The following is a 12,756-nucleotide window of genomic DNA, read 5'->3' as shown; positions in this document are numbered from 1 at the left end:
CCTCCTAATTATTATGTATGCTGTTTTCAATCCTTGCTAACTAGATCAGGCTGCAGGGTGGCCTTGTGAAATTGTGCATGGACAGGCATGTGACCCACACTACTCCTGACTGGACTGGACCCAAAAACATGTTTACTCATTTAGTGTGATCTGTTGGGCGATGGGAGAAGGGGAAGTGGTCCCTTCACCGAGACAGATGTGTGTGGGTGTGGAGATGGTTATAGAAGATCTTAGGGAGGGAGGTGCGTCTTAAGAATGTTTAAAAAAAAACCTGTTTTTTTTTCTGTATTTTTGCTGACCAATGTTAAGGTCATGTCTATGGCAAGATACTATACAAGACAGCCTAAGAATTTATCGATTGTGAACTTTGTTACAAGCTTTTAGTAGATAAGTACATACATGTAGAGTGGTCCAATGTAATTAAGATAACTAATGGATATTTAGTTATATTTATATTAATCTTTGGATCATATTTCCTTTTTATACAGTTTGAAACCATATTATATTTAGATAGTGAAAAGGGGAAGTTGGAACAGTCTGCTAGCTGAACCAGACGGTCAGTTGGTATGGTAAAAATAACTTAATTATAGTTTGGATGGATATGTGATACAAAAAACTGCTGAAGTAGAATGAGGAGGGAGGCATGGAATTTGTGACAAAGGTATGGTGGGAGAGAGGTCTCTAGTAGTTGGGTGACATAGTTGGGTGTCATAAGCACGTGCGATTAGATGATTGGTTAGTGGGATGTGCTAAGATGGTAATTAGTTTCCGGATTATTGTATAATATGTATTGTATAAATATGAGTGACAGACTAGGGTTCGGGGGGGGGGGGGGGGGGGGGGGGCTTCTTTGCTCCCAAGGCAGTGAACTGGCTTGGAGAAAAAGGGCCTCTCTAACCATTTCTTTTGTATATTTCAGACTTGCTTGGCACTTGTATTACTGAACTAAACGTATTATTTTTTTGGAATCTTTTGAATTTTGTTTCTAAGTAACTTGTGTGTTATTGTGTGTATTTTGTACAAGGTATAAGGCTAAGGACTAGGTTCGTAAGTGCTTCAGCTATCAGCTGGGGTAAGTTGCGTGGGGTGATTGATGTGTGATAATCGTAATCAGATACACACAGAGTATTTACAGTAACAGCAGCCACTTAAAACCCTGTGCTGTTACTTGAACAGTAGAAACAAGAAACTTGCTGCACCCACTCTTAAGACTAAGGAATAAAGGAGAAGTTGGGCATAGTTGTACATTTCCAGCACAGTAGTAAGGACCACCTTTCATCTACACCAGATCCTGGAACAGCTCCTGAGGAAATCAGAACCACATCATAACCTATTACTTTCCCATCCCATAAAAGGTAACACATTTACATCCTAATTCTATTTATGGCGCTCAAAACTGCATGTACAAATTTGGGCATGCACCCAATTTGAACGTGCAAATTGACAAATAAGCCAATTAGTGCCAATAATTGGGTTCTAATCAATTATTGACACTAATTTAAATTTAAGCAGGCATTTAAGCGGGCAATTTTAAATTCAGTGCTGCAGGTCTCATAACTTGAACAGTGTTACAGAATAAGGGAGATCCATGATAATTTACACCAGGTTTCAGTTGGTGTAAATCCTGGGGCCCAAAACTAGGCACTGATCGTGGTCCCACACCCTAAGCACCATTTACAGAATAGTGTTTAGCACTAATTTTTTTTTTAATTGACACCAAAATTTGGGCACTATTTATAGAATTTAGTCCCAAAGTATGAACTGTTGTGCCAGTGCAGTAACCGTGAACTAATTTACATGCTCACCGCTTAGCACATTTTAGTAAAAGGGAACTAGTCCAGTTGTCACCTAACCCAGTATCAGATCTATGAACTCATTTCCTACATAACAATGGCCTTCTTTTGATTTCTATACTGTTATAAACCATTCCATCCATAAGTACAGGAAACATTTAGCTGATCTGCATCAAACAAGTAGTAAAGAAATATGTATTTTTAAACTGGGCAAGAATATGTTTATTTTCTGTATCTTGAAATACAGTAAGGAAAGCTGGTGTAGCAGGCAGACACTACAATCTCACATACAACTGGACCCGGAAAAATATTATTTTAGAAATGTCCAAACTCTCCCTAGCACACACAAAACCTTCTGAAAAATAATGAAACTAATGAAACTTACTGTTGCATATATGTGAAGTGGTTTGTTCTTCTTCAACCTTTCTGGTTTCAGTTTGTGTGCTCCCATAGATGTTTTCTGGTAGTTCCAGGTTGTACAGCTCACATACCCTTGATGACATGCAACAATTCCATCCCAATCACTCTGACGTGCTGTCTCTGTAATACAATGCAAGCAATTACTCAGTTAAAGTATCATCTTTGAAAATCAAAGCATACATGGGATATATGGTACAGAAAGCACTCAGGTTTTCTGCTACTGTGACTTTAGCCTCTGTGGGAAGTTTCTCTTCATATTCTCTTTTAGCCTTCTTTATTAATGCTTTGCACCCGACTTGGCAGTACTTATGTTGCTTTTTATTTTCTTTGTGTGGATCCTTTTTAGGACAATCTTTTGGCTGTAATGACCTCTTTTACTTCAACTTTTAACCATGCTGGCTGACGTCTTCTCTTCTTTCCAACTTTGCAAATACGTGGAATTCATCTGGACTGGGTTTCCAAGATGGTATTTTTAAATAATGTCCACACCTGATTGAGTGTCCTAACCTTTGCAGCCGATCCTTTTAGTTTCTTTTTAATCATTTTCCTCATTTCATTATAATCACCTTTTCGAAAATTAGATGCAGCTACAGTAGATTTCTTTTGTGGTTTCATCCCAGATAGTAGCTGAAACAATCACGTTATGATCACTGTTTCCCAGGGGACCCAACACTGCCACCTCTCGCACTATGCCCTGCATGCCACCAAGGACCAGATCCAAAATGGCTACCCCTCTCGTTGGTTCCTGGACCAGCTGCTTAAAGAAGCAGTCATTTATTACATCTAGAAATTTTATCTCCCTGGCACTCCCTGATATAACATTTATCCAGTTAATATCGGGGTAATTGAAATCACCCATTATTACAGCATTGCCCAATTTGCTAGCTTTCCTAGTCTCTGTAAACATTTCTTCATCCGTCTGTTCGTTCTGTTCCGGCAGACAGTAGTACAGCCCTACAAGAATATTCCTTCCCTTCACACATGGAATTTCTATCCATAATGATTCCACCCTGCTATCTGTGTCATGTGGAATGTTAATTCCCTCTTTAACATATAGTGCAACCTCTCCTCCAATTTGATCCTCTCACTGCAATACAATTTGTACCCTGTTAACACAGTGTTATATTTATTATTATTTGTTATTTGTTGCATTTGTACCCCACATTTTCCCACCTATTTGCAGGCTCAATGTGGCTTATATAATACCGTAAAGGCGTTCGCCAGTCGGTTGATAACAAATACAGGTTGTATTGTGGTCGAATGACGTAGGTGCATGTCATGCACCGTGAAGGTCGAAGGGAATGAAGATTGTATATTGTTCAGTATGATCATTGATTGTGCTGTGTTGCTGGGTGTGGGGATTTACGTTGGCTTGGTGGGGTAAGCCTTTATGAAGAGGTTGGTTTTTAATGATTTTCTAAAGTGTAGATAGTCATGGATTATTTTTACAGCTTTTGGGAGTCCATTCCATAGTTGTGCGCTTACGTAGGAGAAGCTAGATGCGCAAGGTTTTTTTTGTATTTAAGTCCTTTGCAATTTGGGTAATGTAAGTTTAAGTATGATCGTGAAGATCGGGTTCTGTTTCTGGTTGGTAGATCTGTAAGGTCTATCATGTATCCTGGGACTATGCCGTAGATAATTTTGTGAACGAAGGTGCAAATTTTGAAGATAATCCGTTCTTTGATTGGGAGCCAGTGCAACTTTGCTCAGAGGGGTTTAGCACTTTCGAAGCATGATTTACCAAATATCAGCCTGGCAGCTGTATTTTGTGTGGTCTGGAGTTTTTTTGCGAGTTGTTCTTTACATCCCACAGATTGCATTGCAGTAATCTGCATGGCTGAGGACCATTGATTGTATTAGGTTGCAAAAGATTTCCCTCGGGAAGAAAGGTTTTATTCGTTTAAGTTTCCACATTGAGTAGAACATTTTCTTTATTACGGAGTTTACTTGGCTCTCAAGGGTAAGGTTGCGGTCAATTGTGATGCCGAGTATTTTTAGGCTGTCTGAGGTAGGGAGGGTGTGTTCTACGGTGTTTATGGCTGTGGGTTTGTACTTGTTGTGTTGAGATGAGATGATGAGGCAATGTGTTTTTTCAGTGTTCAGTTTCAGTTGGAATGAATTTGCCCAGGAGTTCATGATGTTCAGGCCGTCATTGATTTCCTTAGTTATTTCTGTCAAGTCATGACTGAAGGAAATATAGATTGTAACGCTGTCTGCATAGATGAACGGGTTGAGGCCTCGGTTGGATAGGGACTTTGCCAGTGGGATCATCATCATGTTGAAGAGTACTGGTGATAATGGTGATCCTTGAGGTACTCCACAGGTAGCTTTCCACGGTGGTGATATGTTTGAGTTTGATTTTACTCGTTAAGTTCTGGTGGTTAGAAAACCCTTTATCCAGTTGAGTACATTTCCAACAATCCCAAGTGGCCAAGGAGTCTTAGTAGTATGTTCTGGTTTACCATGTCGAATACGCTCAAAATGTCGAATTGGAGGAGAAGTATACTTTTACCTGTGGCTATTTCTTGCTTGAATTTGGCAAGGAGCGTGACTAGGACAGTTTCGGTACTGTGGTGGGGGCGGAATCCTGGAATCGTGTAGTATTGAGAACTTGTCCATGTGCCCCATTGATTGTCCTCTTTCCACCAAGTCTCTGAGATGCCTATTATATCTACCTCATCATTTAGTGCTATATATTCTAACTCTCCCATCTTATTTTTTAGGCTTCTAGCATTTGTATACAGGCACTTCAAATTGTGTGTTTTTGTTTGATCTACAAGCTGCTTAGAAGTTGAAGGGGATATTGCGCATCCTTTATCCTGCTCTCTGATTAAGCACACCTGGCTTACTTTAAAGCATTGTTGAAACCTCTCTACTGGGATTCCCTAAATGTCCTGTTTCAATAGTATCCTTCAAGGATACTTCACACCGAATCATGCACTCCTGGGCGACTGTCGGCTCCTTCCCACCCCCCCCCCCCCCTCCAATTCTAGTTTAAAAGCTGCTCTATCTCCTTTTTAAAAGTTAGTGCCAGCAGCCTGATTCCATCCCGGTTAAGGTGGAGTCTATCCATTCGGAACAGTCTCCTCCTTTCCCAGAATGTCGCCCAGTTCCTAACAAATCTAAATACCTCATTCCTGCACCATTGTCTCAACCACACATTGAGACTTTAGAGCTCTGCCTGCTTTTTAGGCACTAGTTCTGCTACAGAAGAAAGTACTATGCATGCGCTGCTTGGGTGCAATGCAGCGCACATCATCTTTTGCCATGTCAGTAGCCTGCACAGTGTGTAAGGCAGCATGAACATGGCTCCACTCTGTGTAATGATAGCGCAGGGTGTGTATGTAATACAGAGCATAGGCCACCCCACGCAGTATCACATCAAGATACCAGGAGCGCAACAGGTAAGCATCAGTTTCTGGCGCCCCCCTGCCATGCATACCCTGCTTACCACGTTCCACCCACCCTGATTTTCAATTTGAGATGGATGGAAACAAGCGAAAGCGCTGCTAACTCAGTCAAGGCTATACAGAAGAGCAAGTGTATAATTGTGATGAAATGGCCTTGTTCACAAAAGCGAAAGCTACATACCTGTAGAAGGTATTCTCCGAGGATAGCAGGCTGATTGTTCTCACGAATGGGTGACGTCCACGGCAGCCCCTCCGATCGCAGATCTTCACTAGCAACAGCGTTTGCTAGCCTTCGCGTGTGCATGCACAGTGCGCATGCGCGACCATCTTCCCGCCTGAACGCAAGCGTGTTTGCCAGTCCAGTAAATAGCAAAGACAAGGGAAGACACAACTCCAAAGGGGAGGCGGGCGGGTAGGTGAGAACAATCAGCCTGCTGTCCTCGGAGAATACCTTCTACAGGTATGTAGCTTTCGCTTTCTCCGAGGACAAGCAGGCTGCTTGTTCTCATGAATGGGGTATCCCTAGCCCCCAGGCTCACTCAAAACAGCAAACATGGTTAATTGGGCCTCGCAACGGCGAGGACATAACTGAGATTGATCTAACTTATTCAACTAACAGAGTGCAGCCTGCAACAGAATAAAAATGGGCCTAGGGGGTGGAGTTGGATTCTAAACCCCGAACAGATTCTGCAGCACCGACTGCCCGAACCGACTGTTGCTTCGGGTATCCTGCTGTAGGCAGTAATGAGATGTGAATGTGTGGACAGATGACCACGTCGCAGCTTTGCAAATCTCCAATAGTGGCTGACTTCAAGTAAGCCACTGACGCTGCCATGGCTCGAGCACTATGAGCCGTGACATGACCCTCAAGAGTCAGCCCAGCCTGGGCGTAAGTGAAGGAAATGCAATCTGCTAACCAACTGGATAATGTGCATTTCCCCACAGCCACTCCCCTTCCGTTGGGATCAAAAGAAACAAACATTTGGGCGGACTGTCTGTGGGGCTGTGTCCGCTCCAGATAGAAGGCCAATGCTCGCTTGCAGTCCAATGTGTGCAGCTGACGTTCAGCAGGGCAGGTATGAGGACGGGGAAAGAATGCTGGCAAGACAAGTGAGTGGTTCAGATGGAACTCCGACACCACCTTCGGCAAGAACTTAGACTGAGTGCGGAGGACTACTCTGTTATGATGAAATTTAGTATAAGGAGCATGAGCTACCAAGGCTTGAAGCTCACTGACTCTGCGAGCTGAAGTGACTGCCACCAGAAAATGATCTTCCAAGTCAAGTACTTCAGATGGCAGGAATTCAGTGGCTCGAAAGGAGGTTTCATCAGCTGGGTGAGAACGACATTGAGATCCCACGACTCTGTAGGAGATTTGATGGGGGGCTTTGACAAAAGCAAACCTCTCATGAAGCGAACAACTAAAGGCTGTCCCGAGATCGGCTTACCTTCCACACGGTAATGGTATGCACTAATCGCAAGATGAACTCTTACAGAGTTGGTTTTAAGATCAGACTCGGACAAGTGCAGAAGGTATTCAAGCAGGGTCTGTGTAGGACAGGAGCGAGGATCTACGGCCTTACTGTCACACCAGACGGCAAACCTCCGCCATAGAAAAGAGTAACTCTTTTTAGTGGAATCTTTCCTGGAAGCAAGACACGGGAGACACCCTCAGAGTCCCAAGGAGGCAAAAGCTACGCCCTCAACATCCAAGCCGTGAGAGCCAGGGACTGGAGGTTGAGATGCAGAAGCGCCCGCTCGTTCTGAGTAATGAGGGTCGGAAAACACTCCAATCTCCACGGTTCTTCGGAGGACAATTCCAGAAGAGGAGGGAACCAGATCTGGCACAGCCAAAAGGGAGCAATCAGGATCATGGTGCCTCGATCTTGCTTGAGTTTCAGCAAAGTCTTCCCCACCAAAGGTATGAGAGGATAAGCATACAGGAGGCCTTCCCCCCAATCCAGGAGAAAGGCATCTGACGCTAGCCTGCCGTGGGCCTGAAGTCTGGAACAGAACTGAGGGACCTTGTGATTGAGTTGAGTGGCAAAGAGATCCACCAAGGGGGTGCCCCACACTTGGAAGATCTCACGCACCACTCTAGAATTGAGCGACCACTCGTGAGGTTGCATTATCCTGCTCAATCTGTCGGCCAGACTATTGTTTATGCCTGCCAGATACGTGGTTTGAAGAAACATGCCGTTCCGGCGAGCCCAAAGCCACATTCTGACGGCCTCCTGACACAGGGGGCAAGATCCGGTGCCCCCCTGCTTGTTGATGTAATACATGGCAACCTGATTGTCTGTCTGAATTTGAATAATTTGATGTGACAGCTGATCCCTGAAGGCCTTTAGAGCGTTCCAGACCGCTCATAACTCCAGGAGGTTGATCTGCAAACCTTTCTCCTGAAGGGACCAACTTCCTTGGGTGTGAAGCCCATCGACATGAGCTCCCCACCCCAGGAGGGACGCATCCGTCGTCAGCACCTTTTGTGGCCGAGGAATTTGGAAAGGACGTCCCAGAGTCAAATTGGACCGAAATGTCCACCAATGCAGGGACTGGAGAAAACTCGTGGACAGCAGGACTACGTCCTCTAGGTCCCCAGCAGCTTGGTACCACTGAGAAGCTAGGGTCCACTGAGCTGATCTCATGTGAAGGCGGGCCATGGGAGTCACATGCACTGTGGAGGCCATGTGGCCGAGCAATCTCAACATCTGCCGAGCTGTGATCTGCTGAGACGCCTGTACCCTGGAAACAAGAGACAGAAGAGTGTCAGCCCTCGCTTCCGGAAGGTAGGCACGAGCCGTCTGAGAGTCCAGCAGAGCTCCTATGAATTCTAGCTTCTGGGCTGGAAGAAGATGGGACTTTGGATAATTTATCACAAACCCAAGTAGCTCCAGGAGTCGAATAGTCATCTGCATGGACTGTACAGCTCCTGCCTCGGCGGTGTTTTTCACCAGCCAATTGTCGAGATAAGTGAACACGTGCACCCCCAGTCTGCGTAGAGATGCCGCTACGACAGTCAGGCATTTTGTAAACACTCTCGGCGCAGAGGCGAGACCAAAGGGAAGCACACAATACTGAAAATGCCGTGTTCCCAGACGGAATCGAAGATACTGTCTGTGAGCTGGCAGAATCGGGATGCGAGTGTAAGCATCCTTTAAGTCCAGAGAGCATAGCGCGTCGTTTTCCTGAATCATGGGAAGAAGGGTGCCCAGGGAAAGCATCCTGAACTTTTCTCGGACCAGATATTTGTTCAGGGCCTTTAGGTCTAGGATGGGACGCATCCCCCCTGTTTTCTTTTCCACAAGGAAGAACCTGGAATAGAATCCCAGCCCTTCCTGCCCCGGTGGCACGGGCTCGACCACATTGGCGCTGAGAAGGGCGGAGAGTTCCTCGGCAAGTACCTGCTTGTGCTGGAAGCTGAAGGACTGAGCTCCCGGTGGACAATTTGGAGGTTTTCAAATCAAATTGAGGGCGTACCCCAGCTGGACTATTTGAAGAACCCACTGGTCGGAGGTTATAAGAGGCCACCTTTGGTGAAAAAATTTTAACCTCCCCCCCAACCGGCAGATCGTCCGGCATGGATACTTGGACTTCGGCTATGCTCTGCTGGAGCCAGTCAAAAGCTCGTCCCTTGCTTTTGCTGGGGAGCTGCTGGGGCCTGTTGAGGCGCACGCTGTTGACGTGAACGAGCGCACTGGGGTTTAGCCTGAGCAGCAGGCTGGCGGGAGGGAGGATTGTACCTACGCTTACTAGAAGAATAGGGAACAGTCCTCCTTCCCCCATAAAAACGTCTAGCAGTTGAGGTAGATGCTGAAGGCGCCCGGTGGGAGAATTTGTCGAAGGCAGTGTCCCGCTGGTGGAGTTGTTCTACCACCTGTTCGACCTTTTCTCCAAAAATGTTATCCCCCCCCGGCAAAGAGCATCCGCAATCCGCTGCTGGAGCCTATTCTCCAGCTCGGAGGCATGCAGCCATGAGAGTCTGCGCATCACCACACCTTGAGCAGCAGCCCTGGACACGACATCAAAAGAATCGTAAACATCCCTTGCCAGGAATTTACGACACGTCTTCAGCTGCCTGACCACCTGCTGAAAAGGCTTGGCCTACTCAGAAGGGAGCTTGTCCACCAAGTCCACCAACTGCCACACATTATTCCGCATATGAATGCTCGTATAGAGCTGGTATGACTGGATTTTGGAAATGAGCATTGCAGAATGGTAGGCCTTCCGCCCAAAAGAATCCAAGGTGCTAGAGTCACCGCCTGGGGGTGCCGAAGCGTACTCCCTAGAACCCTTGACCTTCTTAAGGGCCAGATCCACCACACCAGAGTCATGGGGCAACTGGGTCCTCATTAACTCTGGATCCCCATGGATCCGATACTGGGATTCAATTTTCTTGGGAATGTGGGGATTAGATAAGGGCTTCGCCCAGTTCGCCAGCAATGTCTTTTTGAGGACATGATGCATGGGTACAGTAGACGATTCCTTAGGTGGAGAAGGATAGTCCAAAAGTTCAAACATTTCGGCTCTTGGCTCATCCTCCGTAACCACAGGGAATGGCCGCAGACATTTCCAGGACAAAGGCCGCGAAAGACAGACTCTCCAGAGGAGAAAGCTGCCTTTCAGGAGAGGGAGTAGGATCAGAGGGAAGACCACCAGACTCCGTTTGGGCGGGAAGACGGTCGCGCATGCGCACGCGAGGGCTAGCAAACGCTGTTGCTAGTGAAGATCTCCGATCGGAGGGGCTGCCGGGGACGTCACCCATTCGTGAGAACAAGCAGCCTGCTTGTCCTCGGAGAAAAACTGTTACCACATAAAACGCTGGTGTTTAAACATGAGCCCAATAAAACAGCAAGCTATAATAAAATTAAAGATTGAATCATTCTGCTGTTATGCACAAATAAAACTGGTAGTCACAAGCCACCTCTGCTGCTGGTTTGCCAATTTAAAAATCTACAATGCTTCAATCACATAAATAAATCAAAATTGCCTGTAATTTATAAAAAGCAGCAAAAATGCATGGATGACCAGAATGGTTTCACCAATCATTTGTTCCACCTGTTTGGAAGCATTTGCGTTTAAAATGCTTAAGGAAAAGGTACTCCTGTTGCTCAATAACTGCTCCTTCCCTTGAACACCACATCCAAAATCCAACCACTAGACCAGGACATAATCAAGAACTTCAAACACAATTACAGACGAGAGGTCATTTTTGCCCTTGTTTCATCAGAAAATCCTAACATTCCTGAATTTCTGAAAAAGTTGAATCTGAAAGAAATTACTTATATTGTTAAAGCATGGGATGATGTAAAACAGCTATCCAATGAAAACTACTGGATGAGAAGGCTGGGTGATGCCTTTGCTGAAAGCAGTTCTTCCAGTGAATCTGGCAGCGAGTCTGACTTTGAAGGCTTCAATGAAACAGATATCAACATGTTTAACCAGACAAACAAACAATAAGCTGCCTATATCTACAATGTGTTAAAGGACTTTGATATAGAAACTTTTGCAGAAATTATTAGTAACTGGTTACAGTGGGACGAAAATAATGATGCACGTGTTCCTAATACAGAATTTATGTCAGAGGAGGACATTATACAGGCTGTTCAACCAAAACATATCCCAGAAAAAGCACCAATCACAATGAGGATGACTACAACGATGATGTACCAACTATGAAAATTTCACCTGTTGATAAAGTTATCAGATTTGTGAAGGAACAAGGGGCAGAACCTTTCGAAATCATGCACCTAACGCAAATAACAGATTTTGCAAGAAAAACGCATATCGCTAACCTAAAACAGCTAAAGATTACTGACTTTAAAAAATAAGCAATGGTCTACATTTAGTTTTGAACTCAGACTTCAGGCTTTGTAATACTGTATGGTTTTTACTTTTTGCTTTGTAAACGATTGTTGCAGAAATACTGTACAACGTATGTCAATACATACGTTACTGTAAATAAAAGTTCTCACACTTGGTTTTTGACACTATTTATTGTTATTCTGGTTATAAGCACTCCATTAATACACAGTTACATAACATTGCCTTCAAACCACCCCCAGTGTTCCACTGTACTTGCACACTCCACCCAAACTCCATCGCTGACATGCCCACCAGCAAAGTAATTGCCATCATTTCAAACTGCACACTTTTGTGTTAGTTGGAATTAAGGGGCCATTTATGTGTGCATGTGACTATATACTCAAAAAAACTCCAAACAGTCCAGAACACGGCAGCCAGACTCGTATTCGGAAAATCGAAATACGAAAGTGCAAAACCCCTACGAGAGAAACTACACTGGCTCCCACTCAAAGAACGCATCACGTTCAAAGTATGTACCCTAGTTCACAAAATCATCCATGGCGATGCCCCAGCCTACATGTCAAACCTGATAGACCTACCACCTAGGAATGCTAAAACATCTTCTCGCACATTCCTCAATCTTCATTTCCCCAACTGTAAAGGTCTAAAATACAAATTAATGCACGCATCAACCTTTTCCTATGAGTACGCAACTCTGGAACGCGTTGCCACGCAACCTAAAAGAGATCTATGAACTGACCAACTTCCGCAAACTACTGAAGATCCACCTCTTTGACAAGATATACCACAAAGATCAACACATGTGAAACTCCCCACATATATCCAGAAATGTTTAATAATGCCTTCTGTTATATTACTATCACGTATTCCATTACCATGCAACCCCAAATCCTTCTGTAACACCAAATGTCTATTCTCTTCTTATTTCCACTATCCATGATGTATTGTAAGCCACATTGAGCCTGCAAAGAGGTGGGAAAATGTGGGGTACAAATGCAATAAATAAATAAATAAATAAATAAATAAATAAATAAATCTAAGTAAATGACAAAAAAATCCCAAGGCGGGGGCTTGCTTTACTACTTAAAAGTACATGCCCTTTTGTAAAGCTACCAATGTGAGGGAACCCCTCATTTTATAAAAAGCTGCTTAGGTGGCGAGGTCAAATAGGGGCCTATTCTGAAATCACATTTTTAATCACTGTTGCTTAGTCCTGCTGGATATCCCCTCTGACTGCCGTGGTTCTATCTGGGCAGTTAACCAGACAGTGGCAAAACTCAGCCCACAACCCAGTTGGATAATCAGGT

The 12,756-nt window shown here is 44.6% G+C and overlaps 1 protein-coding gene across 1 annotated transcript in view; it reads right to left on the bottom strand.

Moving 5' to 3' along the window:
• The window catches only part of WDR36 (WD repeat domain 36), a 146,838-nt gene that overhangs the window by 62,233 nt on the left and 71,849 nt on the right, over window positions 1-12,756 (bottom strand). The window contains exon 12 of the mRNA XM_030193467.1: window positions 2,179-2,333. Coding sequence (XP_030049327.1) covers window positions 2,179-2,333 — 155 coding nt within the window. The remainder of the gene's footprint in view (window positions 1-2,178; window positions 2,334-12,756) is intronic.

The sequence above is a fragment of the Microcaecilia unicolor genome, chromosome 2 (assembly GCF_901765095.1).
Source record: "Microcaecilia unicolor chromosome 2, aMicUni1.1, whole genome shotgun sequence".
Classification (NCBI taxonomy): Eukaryota; Metazoa; Chordata; class Amphibia; order Gymnophiona; family Siphonopidae; genus Microcaecilia; species Microcaecilia unicolor.
The sequence above is the reverse complement of the archived record's forward strand: the minus strand, read 5'-3'. Positions and strand labels throughout refer to the sequence as shown.